This window comes from Aegilops tauschii, chromosome 6, assembly GCF_002575655.3.
Source record: "Aegilops tauschii subsp. strangulata cultivar AL8/78 chromosome 6, Aet v6.0, whole genome shotgun sequence".
Classification (NCBI taxonomy): domain Eukaryota; kingdom Viridiplantae; phylum Streptophyta; class Magnoliopsida; order Poales; family Poaceae; genus Aegilops; species Aegilops tauschii.
In genome coordinates, this window is record NC_053040.3 from 187961457 (window position 1) to 187979784 (window position 18328).

The 18328-nt window shown below is 42.4% G+C and overlaps 2 protein-coding genes across 4 annotated transcripts; one reads left to right on the top strand and one right to left on the bottom strand.

The window, feature by feature from the left end:
* Window positions 1-258: 258 nt before the first annotated feature.
* LOC109737812 (uncharacterized) lies at window positions 259-7581 on the top strand. Of its 2 annotated transcripts, none has more exons than XM_020296938.4 (7): window positions 259-391; window positions 1800-4258; window positions 4519-4929; window positions 5754-5829; window positions 5936-6039; window positions 6148-6572; window positions 6748-7581. In XM_020296938.4, the coding sequence occupies exons 2-7, from the start codon at window positions 1873-1875 to the stop codon at window positions 7378-7380; spliced, it is 4035 nt and encodes a 1344-aa protein (XP_020152527.1). In that variant the 5' UTR covers window positions 259-391; window positions 1800-1872; the 3' UTR covers window positions 7381-7581. The 2 variants fall into 2 exon arrangements, with proteins under 2 accessions (XP_020152527.1, XP_040248273.1); XM_040392339.3 differs by lacking the exon at window positions 259-391 and adding an exon at window positions 508-632.
* Window positions 7582-7875: 294 nt separating this feature from the next.
* LOC109737814 (uncharacterized) lies at window positions 7876-9261 on the bottom strand. Of its 2 annotated transcripts, XM_020296940.4 has the most exons (4): window positions 9079-9261; window positions 8904-8998; window positions 8208-8286; window positions 7876-8113 (listed from the first exon to the last, which is right to left on the bottom strand). In XM_020296940.4, the coding sequence occupies exons 1-4, from the start codon at window positions 9079-9081 to the stop codon at window positions 8066-8068; spliced, it is 225 nt and encodes a 74-aa protein (XP_020152529.1). In that variant the 5' UTR covers window positions 9082-9261; the 3' UTR covers window positions 7876-8065. The 2 variants fall into 2 exon arrangements, with proteins under 2 accessions (XP_020152529.1, XP_020152528.1); XM_020296939.4 differs by having other exon boundaries at window positions 8904-9178.
* Between the last annotated feature and the right edge of the window lie 9067 nt (window positions 9262-18328).

Genomic DNA, 18328 nt, shown 5'->3' on the forward strand with positions numbered 1-18328 from the left:
ATACTATGTATTAAACACTAAAACGTGTCTAGATACATTCATATTTAGACAATTCGAAGACAAAATAATTCGGGGCGGAGAGAGCAGTTTATTTATTTGACAACGAGATATGGGCATATGGCCTTGCTGTACATTAGTAACATGTGAAGGGTCGAAATGAAGGAACATCCCGACTGAAGGGTCGAAATGAAAGAATATCCCGAGGGCCTTTTTAGTACACTAGCACACCGGGCGTTTTCGCTCCGGTGTCCGCCGTCGTATCACTAGTCCACTGTCCCCGGCGACGTGGATTGATCGCCCTACATCAATCGAGACCGAAATTTTTTCCTGTCTGCCTCCCTCAACATCCCCGGCCGACCTACCGCTGTGCGCCGCCACCCTAGTTCTGGAGGTACGCCGGAGCTCAACCTTGTCCCTCCCCGGCATTAGGTGTTAGCTTTTCTTACCAAAATTGGACTCACAAGCCTGCCACGGTCTACGAGTCGCCTCCAATTCAACTGCTGTAACCCTAGCTCCGTCCCTGTCCTCAAAACCCTAGCTCGCCCTAAACCGTGGCGCCCGCCGCCGCCCCCCATCCTGCGCTGGCGTTGGTCTTCCGAAGCGGCGGAGGCTCAGGAGGGCCCTCGGTCTAGGTCAGACCTCACCGACCGGCACGCCGTGCTCACAACTCGCACATCCTACTACCAACATCAGTTCATTTTCCATTTCGTTTTTTTTGGGGCCCAACCTCCATAGCGCACGATCGAGCTCGAGTCCAGCCCTTCTTATAGAGAAGGGCAGTCCTTATCTGTACTATGCTATACAATGATTGCTTGGCTAATGGGGGGCCATTAGTTGATCTGATGATGGCTACCCGTGGTTTATTTACTCTATTTTATTTGGGAGCCAGAGCTGGGGCCTCATGGTTTGGTTGATGGACCATCGCCATCACCATCACATGGCAACTTGGTCTTGTTGCCGTTGGAGTTGGACGGCGTAGATTAACCCGGTTGAATGGTCAGTCGACACGTGGTGGCGGTCTCCACCGCTCTTTTTGTGATTTATAAGGTTTTATTTATTCGGGCTGTGCATTAGCGAACATTTTGTATTTAATTGTATGGCATGTCTTCACTGTCTTATTTAATGTTTTCAAGTGATGTTTTATCATATTTCGGGTGCCGATTAGTATCTTCACGGTGACGTGAATGTTTTCTAGGAGTTATTAAGTCTCTGACATGCTATCATTTCTAGTATTATTGAGATCTTCGGTGGGCTTTCGTAGAAAATTTAGTACTAAATTTAGTAAGTACTCCCTCCGTTCTAAAATACTTGTCGTGGTTTTAGTTCAACGAAAAGAATTTTGGAACGGAGTGAGTACTTTTTTTTTCAAGTGCATGGTTCTGTTTATGTTGATTTATCCTGTAGATCTTCAGAGATCTGGAACTTCCATTTCTTTCCTAGTTGAGCCAAAAGAAGATTTTAATCCAATAAGCAAAAACTGAAGGGTGCAATCGGACCCTCGCCACACCCGGGGATCGAACTTGGTTGCGCAGCATACTCCTCTCGTTGCCCACCACCACGACCACTGCGGCTTACCTTAATAGATTGAAATTTATAACAAAGACACTATTCGAGACATTATTTCAGTACTTCGGTTGCAAATATTCCCATATTATATAGATGCTCGATGTGTCCATAAAATCCTTCCTTTTTAATTTTAGCTAACAAACACACTTTTGTTCCATGCGCTTACTTTATTTCTTTAAAAGGATCTGGTCCTGACTTCTCTCTTTTTTCCCTTGGGATATGCGCTTGTATAGGTTGATATAAACAGCAAGAGGGCATCACATTGTACCAGAAAGCGCCAAAGAAGTACAGGTTGCAACACAAGCGATGGGATGTAATAGTCGAGAAAATAAGGCTGCGCCAGAGCAAAAAATAACTACTTTATCCAGTAAAAAGAAGTGCTTTGCTTGTAAAGAGACATCACACAATTTGGATCAATGCAGGATAAAAGACAAACTGGGTACTGCAGCCCAGCTATTTGGACATTCTACAAGGTTTCCATTCTACATGATTCAGCCTTCAAAGGAAGTTGTCGAAAATGAAAAGTTCTACTATCACTGCCTGCTGATCACATCTAATGCCTGTAACTTGGACCCGGCAGCAGTGAAAATTGAACTAAACAAGTTCTGGAAGCTGACTGATGATTGGTATATAAAGAGAGAAGGTAGACAGAATTTCGTAGCATCCTTCAACTCAGAGGATGACCTACTAAGCTGTTTAAATCCTCCCAATATAGAAACATTTCTGGATGAAAAGGAGGTGAATTTTACTGTAGCAAGGTGGGATGAAGGTGATGGGGAGAAACTTGACTTGATCAGAGAGTGGCTTTTGGTCTATGGGGTCCCAGGTGCATATAGAAACTGGAAGGAGCTATATCAAGTTGCATCTGCAGTTGGAGTTTTGCTTGAGGTGGATGAGGAAAGTTTGGAAAGCGGAGATAAGGAGCCTATTAGGTTGAGGATAGCATTGGGAAGTCTTGTTGGTGCTCCTTTCTCTTACCACTTTGTGTTTGGATGGTCATCTAGACTAGTCAAGTTCATGATTGAAGACAAAGCAAGAAGGATAGAAGGGCAATGGAAGGAAGTAGAAGAACGGAAGGTCAGCGTCATGAAGGAATATGCAGATATAAGAGAAGAAGGTATTGAGGTACCTCCAGAAACACCGAATAAAAGAATGGATTTAGAGGGCACTGGAATTGATTTCGCGGGCAATTATTCTTTGGATTTTGGAACTTGCTCACGCAAGGAATGTAAAGAACTGAAAACCACAGAACGAAATGGTAACATCATGAAGGAATATGCAGATATAAGAGAAGAAGGTATTGAGGTACCTGCAGAAACACTGAATGAAGGAATGGATTTGGAGGGCACTGAAGTAGATTTCGCAGGCAATTATTCTTTGGATTTCAGAAGTTGCTCAGGCAAGGAATGTAAAGAAGAACTGAAAACCACAGAAGGGAATGGTAGCGTCATGATGGAATATGCAGATATAAGAGAAGAAGGTATTGAGGTACCTGCAGAAACACTGAATGAAGGAATGGATTTAGAGGGCACTGGAGTAGATTTCACATGCAATTATTCTTTGGATTTCAGAAGTTGCTCAGGCAAGGAATGTAAAGAAGAACCGAAAATCACAGAAGGGAATGGTAGCGTCATGATGGAATATGCAGATATAAGAGAAGAGGGTATTGAGGTACCTCCAGAAACACTGAATAAAGGAATGGATTTAGAGGGCACTGGAGTAGATTTCGCAGGCAATTATTCTTTGGATTTCGGAAGTTGCCCAGGCAAGGAATGTAAAGAAGAACTGAAAACCACAGAACGGAATGGTAGTGTCATGAAGGAATATGCAGATATAAGAGAAGAAGGTATTGAGGTACCTCTAGAAACACTGAATAAAGGAATGGATTTAGAGGGCACTGGAGTAGATTTCGCAGGCAATTATTCTTTGGATTTTGGAAGTTGCTTAGGCAAGGAATGTAAAGAAGAACCGAAGACCACAGAAACAGGTACATTGCTGGAAGTAGCAAAGTTCATTCCAGAGTTAAGAGCTGATGAAGAGATCGAGGAAAACAGCATAAGTGCTATGGCAGCCACCACAACAAACTCGAAGAAAGCAGCAGAAGGGGGGCAATCCCCAAGTGAAAGCTCGGCAAGAGGTGATCATATGTCGGGTTTGGAAGATTGTTCTGACAAGAAACATCAAAAGAAACTGATGGCCTGCGACATGGCTACATTTCTGCAAGTGTCGAAGTTCACTGAAGAGTTTAAAACTGATGGAGAGATCAAAGAAAACAATGCAAGTGCTATAGTGGGCACCAGAACGAACTCTGAGGGAGCTACAGAAGACATTCCAAAAGCTATAGAAGACATGGCTACGTTGCTGCAAGCGTCGAAGTTCACTGAAGAGTTAAGAACTGATAGAGAGATCAAAGAAAACAATGCAAGTGCTATACTGGGCACCAGAACGAACTCCGAGAGAGCTACAGAAGACATTACAAAAGCTACAGAAGACATGGCTACATCGCTGCAAGTGTCGAAGTTCACTGAAGAGTTAAGAACTAATGGAGAGATCAAAGAAAACAATGCAAGTGCTATAGTGGATACCAGAACGAACTCGGAGAGAGCTACAGAAGACGTTCCAAAAGCTGAAGGTGGGCAATCCATAAGTGGAAGTTCAACTTCGACAAGCTTGATTGAAGAGGTCTTCAGAGGTCAGTGAAAACTGCACATTTGTGAACTTTGCTGTGCTATATTTATCAAATATGTTATGATAAACTCCTTTCCAAATCAAATTAAAAGCAAAATACTTACAAGAGCACGGGCTAAAATTGTTTTCGTAAATGGAAATAAACGAATTCTCAGTTCTTGAAAAAGATAATTAAAAATATGATGTATGTTGTGAATTTTCTTGGCACAATAACAATCGGTTGACACTTTGTTTGCTGAAATCATTTCTGATCTGCCCATGAAGGTCACAAGCCATCTATAAAAAATGTGTACACAAGAAGAGATCGGAAGCAAAAAAAATCGACAGAAGGTTCCACTTTGTGTGCTAACATCAGTTCTGACAGTGCCCATGAAGGTTTACAGAAGCCACCTATAAAAACTATGTACGAGGGAAGTGATCCCAAGCAAAAAGGATCCACAGGGGGGCAAGTTGCTTCAAAGGAACTGAACAAAGGAATAAACCCAGGGAGCAGCAGTCACGCCACAAGGATTGCAACCTCAACATGCAATATGTTGGACTCAGAAAGTTTATTGGAAAAGGAACACGAGAAAGAAATGAAAATGGCAGAAACAGCAGCAAAGACTGTGGGAGCTGAAGGAGCACAATCTATCAAGGGAAGTTCAGCATGCATGCTTAGAGTAACTCAGACAAAAGGTGAGTCAACATCCTATGTGCATAAAATTGTTATACTTGTATACCTTCAAACCTTTTCTTAACCAAGTCTTTTATCACAAGTTAGAAGGAAAAACACCCTATTGGCGTTTGACCACCAGTCTCTATAGAAAATGAAAAGCAAACTGATTTTCAATTTTTGAGTGGCACAATTGGGAATATAAGAAAAGGGGTGTACACCAAAACATGGACTGTAGAGTGTGCAAGATGACAGCCTTACCAATTGTGGTGGGGCATGCATTTACATGAACATAAGGTAAACATCTCACATTACTGCTTTACAAAAAAGCTTAGATAGGATAAGAATATGAACTTGAACAAAAGAAGGTTAGAACAGATGAAATACAAAAACAACTAGGGAGATGTGAGATGAGTTATGTGGAAAACAGTAACTGCTCTACTAATTTGTGGAGGAAACATTACCCTGATGGACAAAATACCTGTTTAGAAACTAGAAGAGTTTGATTATTGAATACTTCATTTTATTGTCTTCAACCATTTTATATACTCCCTCTGTAAAGAAATATAAGAGCGTTTAAATCACTACTTTAGTGATCTAAACACTCTTATATTTCTTTACGGAGCAAGTACTGATTAACTTCTGATCCAGTGCATTGATGCTTTTCGAAAACATTGGTTTTGGTATGGTTGTGTGTAAAAAGTAAAATAGGAGCTTAGTTCCAAACCCTTTTGCTGTAAAAGTTCGGCAATGTTCCTGATGGAACAGGGGAAACATCGCTGCTTTATTGAAGTTTGGGTTAGAAAATATTTTTCTAATATGTACTTTGTTTGCACTGTTTCTGAAGGTGTTGACATGGCTGGAACGACACCAGAAGGAGCTTGGTTTGATGGAAAGCAGCCTGTTTCTAAGATGACTACGCGGTATGTGATCTGATATTTTACTTCTGTCTGTTTGTTTCTCTTTCTTGTCTTACTGTTTCATTTATATTTATGGATATTTGATTACTTCCAACATGACATGGTATAGGCTAACTCAATTTTACGAGGAGTTCAACACATACAATGAAATCTATGACAGTTTCGTTGAGATGGGTCTTCAAGAAAATCTGCTGAAAGGAATATATGCATATGGTAATTCCTAGTTTATCTGTTACTATGTTGAGATGCTTATTTGCGTATACAATTATTTCTTGACTCGACCTGTATTATAGTGAAGTCTTAATGAGATTTTGTTTGAAGGCCTGGAGAAGCCTTCTTTAGTCCATCAACGAGGAATTGTCCCATTGTGCAAGGGTCTGGATGTTATCCAGCAGTCACTGTCTGGAACAACTGTGACACTTGCCTGTGGAGTTCTCCAGCGACTCGATTATGGATCCACGGAATGCCAAGCTTTGGTTCTTGTGCCAACGCGTGACTTGGCACAGGAGACCGAGAAAGTTATTGGAGCACTTGGTCAGTGGCTAGGTGTCAAAGCTCATGCTTGTCTTGGAGGAACTAGTGTTCGTGAGCACAAGCAAATTTTGTCCAGCAGCACCCAGGTTATTGTCGCTACTCCTAGCCGCGCTCTGGACATGCTGAGAACACGAGCGCTCTGTCCAGATAACGTCAGAATGTTTGTCTTGGATGAAGCAGATGAAATACTCGCAGGAGGTTTGAAGAACCAGGTTGGTTTTGCATCATCATACCAGCTCCGTTGTATAGTGATTACAATGGTTGCAAAACTTCCCTCGTATTGCTTGTTCTATTTAATTTGAAACGATAAAAATAGATCCTGTTAATCTCAGGCAATTCTTTGTGGCGTCTATTTTCGTAACTTGTGACCATTCATCTTTCTTGCAGATCTATGATATTATCCAGCTTCTCCCAGCCAAAATCCAGTTTGCTGTATTCTCTGCCACCATGTCCAATGAAGCTCTCGAACTTTGCCGGAAGTGCATGAATAAGCCTATGAAGATCATAGTGCCGAAAGATGAAGAATTGGAGGGTTTTAGTGTTAAGCAGTTCCATGTTAAAGCTGAGGATGAAGAGTTGAAGTTTGAAAAATTATGTGATCTTTTTGACACCATGGCGGTCACGCAAAACATCATCTTTGTCAACGCACGTCGGAAGGTTGAGTCACTGGCCGAAAAGATCAGTGGCAGGGGGTACACCGTCTCGGCAAGCCATGGTGGTATGGACCAGCACGCCAGAGATGTTGCCGTCCAGGATCTCCGGTCGGGATCATCTCGTGTCCTCGTCACCACCGACCTTCGTGGCGCCGACGCATTGCAGGTCCCTGTTGTCATCAACTATGATCTGCCAACACAACCAGTACAATACCTTCGTCATGTTCGACGAAGTGGACAGCCTGGAGGGACTGGTGTCGCTATCAGCTTCGTTGCTCGTGCTGATGAGCGTGTCCTGTCTGACATCCAAAGGTTCTGCAGTACTCAGTTGGCAGAGTTACCCTCCGACGTCGCTGACCTCTTGTGAGCAATTCCGTAGTTGGATATTGTGCACAGATGGCTATCTAGACTTCTTTTTTTTCTATCGTTGGCCTGGAGAGCTGCGCAACAGCTCCATTCTGTTGAATTGTGGGAATCGTCTTGTGGGATTGAAACTTGTTGAGTTCTCCGGTATTATGTCATGGTGGTTTGAAACTGAATTGAATGTGGTGCAAATAGTTGTTTGAAATGTTTTGTTGGTTCATCTGTTGTTTACTATTATTACATTGTGTTGGTGCACATATGCTGCTAGTGAGCAACGTTATGCACACAGGTTACAGAATCCTTAAGCCAGGACAAATAATGCAGGTCAGGCTTGGATTGAACTTTGGACCAGATTACATTATAGCAAGTAAGGTTTGGGTGTGAATGTGTAGGTCACCTATAATATCAAAGAATGTTCTTCCACTGAATGAATCTGGTGTTAGTACCAGTACGAAACTGATAAAAGTTAACTTGCTTCAGTTTGCAGGCAATAACTACAGGCACATCAATCTTTCTGTTTTGTATTTGTATTATAACAGTAATATGTCATGTAACATGAGAAGCGAGGGTTAACTGAAATAAACCTCAAAACACAGGACTACATGTAAACACGAATTTTCAATCTTTGATGTCCTTTCCCCTAGAGAAATTCTTGGATGTCCATGTAGGTATAGGCTGCAAGTCCCTTGTCAGACAAAAACACCACTTGCGAGGAGAACGAAAAGAGATCCAAAACCCTGTGAAACAAACAAAGCAAATTTCGTAAATATGTCAACCAGCTCTGATTCCACATACGAACTGATGAAACAATCAGCATTTTAGTGGGCTCACCAGAAAAACGGAAGCAACAGCTGCGGTGGTGAGCTCCTTGGCTAAGCTTCGGCTGCGCGTGGATACAGTCGCTTCATAACTGGCATACAGAAAGATGGAAGAATCAACAAAATGGTGGGTAGTCTTTTCTCAACGGACTAATCTATGAATATATAACCATATCTATGAACGGCCCTCTGTAACTCAACATGAACAAAGAAGGAAGTTGCTTCGCCTCACAATCAAGGAAATGCAAACATATACCCAATGACCCACTCGCAAATCGAGTTGTGAAACGTCGATAAAAAGAGAGAACCCGGGGTTAGAACTAGCCAGGACATAAATTTTCCCTGAGGTTCAATAGCAAATTGTCCCTAGTAGGCGCGAGCACCACAAGCACATGTACCAAACAACAGAGAATTGATGCATCTGCACTGAACACTAACTGTGCAACTTATAGAATGCAAGTGTCAAATGTGTAGTTGTGACTAGTGCCCCTGTAATATGTTCGTGTTTTCTAGGAGTAGATCCGATAGTAGTGTGCTACATCCTACAGGTTATCGCAGCACACAGCCAATAAGCGGCTCTACTTGGTCGACGACTCGAGAACCAATCACCACTGGGTCACTGAACAATTCACATCCAAGTACCCAAATCAAGCACGAGCGGAGCGGAGGGGAGAAGAAGAGGAGAGGTAGGGGTTGGCTGCTCACGTACATGAAGAAGGAGGCAGTGAGCATGAGGCCGACGGCGACCGTGAGGACGGCCAGCGCGGGGTACCAGGCCACCGGCAGCGGGCTCGAGATCGACGCCTGCATCTCGCCCACGGTATCTCCCGAGTCAGGGGAGTGGAAGCAAAGCCCTAGAAGAGATTTGAGGCGGGGAAGCTTACCATTCCGGATCTGAAGTCTGAACCTTGTGATCTCCTCTCCTCGCGAAGCGGGGTCCCTGTCCTCAGGTCAGGCACACTTGGAGTGGCCGGTGTGCAATTGCAAACGCATGTGCCGGCTCGCTCCCGGGGCTAGTCCATGGTTAAGCACCGCTACGTCTTAATTTTTCTTTCTCACAAATGAAAGAATACACAGACACTTGTATGCGTATACACGCACAAGTAACTTACATTTATGAGCACCATCGAGAAGGCGACCGATAGGCGCCGGCGCGCCGGCCGAAAGTTCCGGCCGATCGCACCCTAGCCGTCCGATTGGCCTACACCGTACCATTGGATCCTCATCTATCCAGGTCATCTTTCTTCCTTCCCCCGCTCTGCAACTCCCGTCCTCCTCCACTCATAGGCCCCCATGGTGGCCGCCCCTCTTCCCGCGCCGTGTTGAGGGTCCTCGGAGTTGTCCCTCTCTCCCAGCGGCCCCCGCCCCGGTCAACCCACTGCGGACCAGCACCTCGCATCTCCAGCAAGACTTCGCAGTGCAGCGCATCATCATCCCCTTGGTCGCAGCACCTTGTGCTCGTCCCCCGTTACAGTTCGGGCGCTCGCTGTCCCTGCGTTGGTGGCCGCCGCATCCAGCCGCCCCATGGCATCCCCCGTCGCCATTGCAGCCCATCCTGACCATCAAAATTCGTCATGGTCACCATTCTCGGGCGTCGTTCCATCGTAGCAAAAAATCACGTCGGTAGAAGCTTTTAGCATTGTCGGTTGTAACAAATTAAATGAGGATGTCCGCCGTCGCCAACTCAGAAAACACTCCAAACAAATGCAACAAACTCACATGCTAGTTCCAGCTCTGAATTTGCCAGTTGCAGCAAACCCAAATGCTAGTTCCAGCCCTGGCTTCCCCCGGAACAAATCGTTTTGCTGGAAAAAAAACTCCCGATCGCTACTTCTGCGGTCGCTGTGGTAGCAAAAAAGCTCTCCGGTAGAAGCTTTTGCCTTTGCTGGTTGCAACAAATCGTGGGCTCGTCGTCGTCGTCTTAGAAAAACACTGAGATGCAGCAAGAACGGTTATGGGCTCCAGCTCTTGTTTTGCCGGTTGTAGCAAAACACAAAGCTGGTTCTAGCTCAGGCTTCGCTCGGAACAGATCGTTTGCTGCAAACCGCCTCCCGATCCCTACTTCCGCCGGTCGCCGTGGTAGCAGAAAATCTCGCCGGTAGAAGCTTTTGCCTTTGTTGGTTGCAACAAATGAGGACGCCCGTCGCCGCCACCGCAGAAAACACTTAGACGATGAAGCAAAACTACATGCTTTTTCCAGCTCTGGATTTGCCGGTTGTAGCAAAACCGCATGCTGATTCCAGCATCCCTGTACGTGTCGAGGTTGTCCACCGTCTTGTAGGATGCAGCTCACTGCCATGCTGCGCGTCCTCGTGCGGTAACCATGGCAGGGGAGGGCGCTGCATGGAGAAGGAGAAGGTGCCAGGGGAAAAATGCCATTTTGAGGTGCGTGGGGGAGGAGATGCTTGCAGCACTGGGGGAGGAGCTACTTGCAAAAGCAGCAGGAGGTCACGCCATTGGTGCTGATGACCTCACCCTACGGTGCATAAGATCCGAGGAAGAAAGCAGTGAGAGGAAGAAGAAACAAAGAAAAAAAGATGTGGTGTGATACGTCTCCAACGTATCTACTTTTCCTAACGCTTTTCCTCTTGTTTTGGACTCTAATTTGCATGATTTGAATGAAACTAACCCCGGACTGACGCTGTTTTCAGCAGAACTATCATGGTGTTGTTTTTGTGCAAAAATAAAAATTCTTGGAATGGAACGAAACTTTGCGAGGATTTTTTATATCAATAAAGAGATTTCTGGAGCCAAGAGCCACCTGAGGGGGGCACCTGGGCGGGCACAACCCACCAGGGCGCGCCTAAGCCCCCAGGCATGCCCAAGTGGGTTGTCCCCACCTGGTGGCCCCGCAGTCCCTGAAATCGACGCTATAAAATCCTATTTTTCCAGAAAAAATCAGGGAGAAAGAATTATCACGGTCCACGAGACGGAGCCGCCGTCACCTCCTGTTCTTCATCGGGAGGCCAGATCTGGAGTCCGTTTGGGGCTTCAGAGAGGGGGATCTTCGTTCTTCGTCGTCACCAACCCTTCTCCATCGCCAATTCCATGGTGCTCCCCACCGGGAGTGAGTAATTTCTTCGTAGGCTCGCTGGTCGGTGAGGAGTTGGATGAGATTCATCATGTAATCTAGTTAGTTTTGTTAGGCTTGATCCCTAGTATCCACTATGTTCTAAGATTGATGTTGCTATGACTTTGCCATGCTTAATGCTTGTCACTTTGGGCCTGATGTCTACTACGCAACTTTATTCTTGTAGACACGTGTTGGGCCTCCAAGCGCAGAGTTTTGTATGACAGTAGCAATTTTCTCTCAAGTGGATGACCTAAAATTTATCAATCCGTGAGAAGTGTAGGATGAAGATGGTCTCTCTCAAACGACCCTGCAACCAAATACAAGAAATCTCTTGTGTCCCTAACACACCCAATACAATGGCAAATTGTACAGGTGCACTAGTTCGGCGAAAAGATGGTGATAAAAATGTAATATGGATGGTAGAAATATATTTTTATAATCTAAATAAACGAAAACAGCAAGGTAGCAAATAATAAACGGGCACAAAAAGGGTATTGCAATGCTTGAAGATGAGGCCCAGGGTCCGTACTTTAGCTAGTGCAATCTCCCAACAGTGCTAATATAATTGGATCATATAACCACCCCTCAAAGTGCGATGAAGAATCATTCCAAAGTTCCTATCTAGCGGAGAACATAAGAATAAATTGTTTGTAGGGTACGAAACCACCTCAAAGCTATTCTTTCTGTTCGATCTATTCAAGAGTTCGTACTAAAATAACACAAATCTATTCTTTCCGTTCGATCTATCCTAGAGTTCGTACTAAAATAACACCAAAGCAAATTCATATTCATAATACTCAATCCAACACAAAGAACTTCAAAGAGTGCCCCAAGATTTCTACCGGAGAAACAAAGACAAGAACGTGCATTAACCCCTATGCATAGATTATCCCAATGTCACCTCGGGAATCCGCGAGTTGAGTGCCAAAACATATATCAAGTGAATCAATACGATACCCCATTGTCACCACGAGTATTCAATTGCAAGACATATATCAAGTGTTTTCAAATCCATAAAATTATTCAACCCGATAACAACGAAATCTCAAAGGGAAAAACTCAATTCATCACAACAAGATAGAGAGGGGAAAACACCATATGATCCGGCTATATTAACAAAGTCTACGATACATAAAGATCGTGACATCTCAAGAACACGAGAGAGAGAGAGAGAGAGAGATTAAGCACATATCTACTGGTGCAAACCCTCAGCCCCGAGGGTGGACTACTCCCTCCTCATCATGGTGGTCGCCGGGATGATGAAGATAGCCACTGGTGATGATTCCCCCCTCCGGCATATTTGGGAATATTTGGGAATTTATAGTGCAAAGAGGGGGTGCGGGAGGCCACCGAGGTGGGCACAACCCACCTGGGCGCGCCAGGGGGCCCTGGCGCGCCCTGGTGGGTTGTGTCCCCCTCGGGGCACCCCCCAGGTGCAGCTCTGGCCCATTGGGTTCCTTCTGGTCCAAAAAAAATCTCCAAAAAGTTTCGTGGTGTTTGGACTCCGTTTGATATTGATTTCCTGCGATGTAAAAAACAAGCAAAAAACAGCAACTGGCACTGGGCACTGGGTCAATAGGTTAGTCCAAAAAATGATATAAAGTTGCTATAAAATGATTGTAAAACACCCAAGAATGATAAAATAACAGCATGAATACTTCATAAATTATAGATACGTTGGAGACATATCAGCATCCCCAAGCTTAATCCTACTCGTCCTCGAGTAGGTAAATGATAAAAGAAATAATTTATGAAGTGTGAATGCTAGCAAAGTGCATAAGTTTGATCAATGATAATTTCAATCACTTTTCCTAGCATCATTACATCATTTTTTTCTCATAAAATTTATCATGTTATAGTGGCAACCAATTCACATGTTAAGGTTCAAGCAATGAATTCTCTTGAAACTCAACAACCTATGTTCTTAGTCACCAAGCAATTGCAATTCAACTTATTCAACGGAGTTTAAGTAAGAGCTCCACATACTCAACCATCTTATAGTCTTCTATGATTGCTAACACTCACCGCATACACATGAGCAAAACGTTTCAACCAGACACATAGAAAGATAGGGGCTTATTGTTTTGCCTCCCAACGTATTCACCTCGAGGGTGATGTCAACAACAATAACTCATGCTACCCATATTCAACTGGACATATGTGCCTAGATCTTTCCTCACCACATGATGTTTGCCCAAAGAGAAAAATAAAAAGGAATAGAGAGAAAAACTTTGACTCTCTGCATAAAAGTAAATACTGTAGTAAAAGATAGTCCCTTCGCAGAGGGAAGCAGAGGTTGCCATGCGCTTAATTGTTTGTATGCTCAACCCCTTAGTGCAAAAGAACGTCACGTTACATTGCCCCTTGTGATAGCGACCTTTATTATGCAGTTTGTTGCTTTTATTCTTCACCATCACAAGTTCGTGCAACGCTCAATTTTTTCTTACACTAAATGATCTCACACTTTTAGAAGCAATTTGTATTGCCTTTTTGCATCGATGACAACTTACTTGAAGGATCTTGCTCAATCCATAGGTAGGTATGGTGGACACTTGAAAATAAGATTTGTGTTTAAGGGTTTTTGGATGCACAAGTAGTATCTCTACTTAGTGCGGAATTTTTGGCTAGCAAAGATAGGGGGCAAGCACCACATCTTGAAGGATCTATGACAATATAACTTCTATGTGAATATGAACAAATATAAATCATTACGTTGTCTTCCTTGTCCAACGTCAACAATTCTGGCATATAATATTTTGATGGGGGACCACAATCACAAAAGATTTCCAAGATAGTGTATTTTCATGCGAAAGTTCTGTTCCTTATACTAATTATTCGTGAATTGCTTGTATGACCAATATTGTGATTGTCAAGCCTCAAAAGATTCACTTTCTAAACCCAATGTGAAGCTACCGCTAGGCATGATATGATTTCAACTTCATGACATTCAATTTATTCAACAATTTACTCATAGGATATAAGTGAAGCACAAGAGTAATTCCGTAGAAAAGAGCTTTGTTGACGGGATGTGAGTGTCGCTTACTTAGCCTTCCTAGCAACTATTTGTGGACTCTATTTTATTTAAAAAAACTTTCTGATCTAAGTACTTTATTAAAACAGCAAGCAAAAATAAAATGACGTTTCAAGGATAGCACCACTCATGTGAAGAAGCAAAAACTTAGGCTCAACTGATACTAACCGATAATTGTTGATGAAGAAAGGTGGGATGCCTACTGGGGCATCCCCAAGCTTAGATGCATAAGGCTTCTTGAAATATTATTTTGGGATGCCTTGGGCATCCCCAAGCTTGAGCTTTTGTGTCTCCTTAATTCTTCTCATATCACGGTTTCCTAAATCTCAAAAGCTTCATCCACACAAAACTCAACAAGAACTCGTAAGATAAGTTAGTATAAACCAATGCAAAAACCTTATCAATCTTTACTGTAGCAAATCACTAAAATTATATTCAGCATTGCATGCTAAATGCCTCTGCATATTTAATACTCCTATCCTCAAATAGAATCATTAAACAAGCAAACATATGCAAACAATGCAAACATAACAGCAATCTGCAAAAACAGTACAGTCTCTAAAGAATGCAAGAGTATCAATACTTATTCAACTCAAAAAGTTCTGAAAATTTAACACACTGTAGAAAATTTATCAGAGCATATTGTGCAAAAAGTTTCAACATTTTATCATGTCCTGACTTTTCTAGGGAATTTTTGCAACAGTGGTAAACTTTCTGTTTTCAAACAGCAACATATAGACTTGCAAAATAAGCATAGTAAATGCTATCATTGCCACTTTTATTGAAATAAAAGATGCAAAACATTATTCTAAATAACAACAAGCAAATCCTAACAAAATAAAATGATGCTCCAAGAAAAACACATATCATGTGACGAATGAAAACATAGCTCCAAGTGAGGTTACTGATAATGTTGAAGACGAAAGAGGGGATGCCTTCCGGGGCATCCCCAAGCTTAGTTGCTTGGATCTTCCTTGAATATTTCCTTGGGGGTGCCTTGGGCATCCCCAAGCTTAGGTTCTTGTCAGTCCTTATTCTCCTCATATCGATATCTCACCCAAAACTTGAAAACTTCAATCACACAAAACTTAACGGAACTTTGTGAGATAGGTTAGTATGATAAAGAGCAAACCATTCCACTTTTGGTACTGCCAAAGACAAGATTCATAATTGTTCTCACACAATGCCCACTGTAGCATATCATTTCTACAATTTATATTGAGCAATATAAGCCATAGAAACTAGAAAACAAGCAAACTATGCATTGAAAACAGAATCTGTCAAAAACAGGATAGTCTGTAGTAATATGTACTACAACTACACTCCTGTTACTCCAAAAATGATGAAAAAAATAGGAAATCCTGGGCAATTTATCTATTAATATTATGCAAAGAGAATCAGCATTTTATCACGCTTCTGTTAAAAATGAGAATTGTTTTCCTGAGCGCAAAAGTTTCTGTTTTTCAGCAAGATTAAATCAACTATCACCCAACATGATCCCAAAGGCTTTACTTGGCACTTTATTGAAACAAAAGCTATAAAACATGATTACTACAGTAGCATAATCATGTGAACACACAAAAATAGTAGGTAAAAGTGTTGGCTTATCTCCCAACAAGCGCTTTTCTTTAATGCCTTTTAAGCTAGGCATGATGATTTCAATGATGCTCGTATAAAAGATAAGAATTGAAACATAAAGAGAGATCATGAAGCATATGACTAGCACATTTAGGTCTAACCCACTTCCTATGCATAGGGATTTTGTGAGCAAACAACTTATGGGAACAATAATCAACTAGCATAGGAAGGCAAAACAAGTGTAGCTTCAAAACAATCAACACATAAAGAAGAAACTTGATATTATTGAGATATGTAAGGGCGTAAGTTCCTTTCTCATAATAATTTTCAGAGCCATCATGAATGGATTCAAAAATATAACTATCACATACAACACTCTTTTCATGATGCACAAGCATTGAAAATTTATTACTCTTTATGGCATACATGTCATCATAATAATCATCATAGATAGCAACTTTATTGTCATAGTCAATTGAAACCTCTTCCAAAATAGTGGATGTATCACTAAATTAAGTCATGACCTCTCCAAATCCACTTTCATCAATGTAATCATCATAAATAGGAGGCATGCTATCATCATAATAAATTTTCTTATCGAAAGTAGAAGGAATCAAAGGATCATATTCATTAAGAAAAGCATCCCTAAGCTTAGGACAAGCATTATTTCCAGCAAATAAATCTTCAAACATATCATACTCATCAAACATGGCATGCCCAAGCTTGTGGTTTTGCATATCATTCGCATCATGTATATTCAAAGAATTCATACTAGCAATATTGCAATCATGCTCATCATTCAAATATTTTGTGCCAAATATTTTATTGACTTCTTCTTCTAACAATTGAGCACAAATTTCCGAACCATCATTTCCAAGAAAGATATTATAAAGATGATCAATAATAGGATGCAATCTAAATTCCATTTTTTGTAGTTTTCTTTTTATAAACCAAACTAGTGATAAAACAAGAAACTAAAAGATTCAATTGCAAGATCTAAAGATATACCTTCAAGCACTCACCTCCCCGGCAACGGCGCCAGAAAAGAGCTTGATGTCTACTATGCAACTTTATTCTTGTAGACACGTGTTGGGCCTCCAAGCGCAGAGTTTTGTAGGACAGCAGCAATTTTCCCTCAGGTGGATGACCTAAGGTTTATCAATCCGTGAGAGGTGTAGGATGAAGATGGTCTCTCTCAAACGACCCTGCAACCAAATACAAGAAATCTCTTGTGTCCCCAACACACCCAATACAATGGCAAATTGTATAGGTGCACTAGTTCGGCGAAGAGATGGTGATAAAGTGTAATATGGATGGTAGAAATATACTTTTATAATATGAATAAATGAAAACGACAAGGTAGCAAATAGTAAACAGGCACAAAAACAGTATTGCAATGCTTAAAAATGAGGCCTAGGGTCCGTACTTTCGCTAGTGCAATCTCCCAATAGTGCTAATATAATTGGATCATATAACCACCCCTCAAAGTGTGATGAAGAATCACTTCAAAGTTCCTATCTAGCGGAGAACATAAGAATAAATTGTTTGTAGGGTACGAAACCACCTCAAAGCTATTCTTTCTGTTTGATCTATTCAAGAGTTCGTACTAAAATAACACAAAGCTATTCTTTCCGTTCGATCTATCCTAGACTTCGTACTAAAATTACACCAAAGCAAATTCATATTCATAATACTCAATCCAACACAAAGAACTTCAAAGAGTGCCCCAAGATTTCTACCGGAGAAACAAAGACAAGAACGTGCATCAACCCCTATGCATAGATTACCCTAATGTCACCTCGGGAATCTGCGAGTTGAGTGCCAAAACATATATCAAGTGAATCAATACGATACCCCATTGTCACCATGAGTATTCAATTGCAAGACATATATCAAGTGTTCTCAAATCCATAAAATTATTCAATCCGATAACAACGAAGTCTCAAAGGGAAAAACTCAATTCATCACAACAAGATAGAGAGGGGAAAACACCATGTGATCCGGCTATATTAACAAAGCCCGCGATACATCAAGATCATGACATCTCAAGAACACGAGAGAGAGAAAGAGAGATTAAGCACATAGCTACTGGTAAAAACCCTCAGCCCCGAGGGTGGACTACTCCCTCCTCATCGTGGTGGCCGCCGGGATGATGAAGATGGCCACCGGTGATGATTCCCCCCTCCGGTAGGGTGCTGAAAAGGGTCTAGATTGGTTTTCGGTGGCTACAAAGGCCTGCGGCGGTGAAACTTCTGATCTAGGTTAACCCCGAAGGGTTTCAGAATATTTGGGAATTTATAGTGCAAAGAGGGGGTGCGGGAGGCCACCGAGGTGGGCACAACGCACCTGGGCGGGGCAGGGGGCCCGCCATGGTGGGTTGTGCCCCCCTCGGGACACCCTCCAAGTGCAGCTCTGGCCCATTGGGTTCCTTCTGGTCCAAGAAAATCTCCAA

What these genes read in the sequence shown, in the direction of transcription:
- LOC109737812 (XM_020296938.4), top strand. Translation starts at nt 1,873, where the DNA reads ATGGGATGTAATAGTCGAGAAAATAAGGCTGCGCCAGAGCAAAAAATA. An exon ending in GAAAGGAATATATGCATATG is followed by an intron (nt 6,040 to 6,147) that starts GTAATTCCTAGT and finishes TTTTGTTTGAAG; the next exon opens with GCCTGGAGAAGCCTTCTTTA. An exon ending in CAGGAGGTTTGAAGAACCAG is followed by an intron (nt 6,573 to 6,747) that starts GTTGGTTTTGCA and finishes TCTTTCTTGCAG; the next exon opens with ATCTATGATATTATCCAGCT.
- LOC109737814 (XM_020296939.4), bottom strand. Translation starts at nt 9,004, where the DNA reads ATGCAGGCGTCGATCTCGAGCCCGCTGCCGGTGGCCTGGTACCCCGCG. An exon ending in CTCACTGCCTCCTTCTTCAT is followed by an intron (nt 8,287 to 8,903) that starts GTACGTGAGCAG and finishes TCTGTATGCCAG; the next exon opens with TTATGAAGCGACTGTATCCA. An exon ending in CTGTTGCTTCCGTTTTTCTG is followed by an intron (nt 8,114 to 8,207) that starts GTGAGCCCACTA and finishes TTTGTTTCACAG; the next exon opens with GGTTTTGGATCTCTTTTCGT.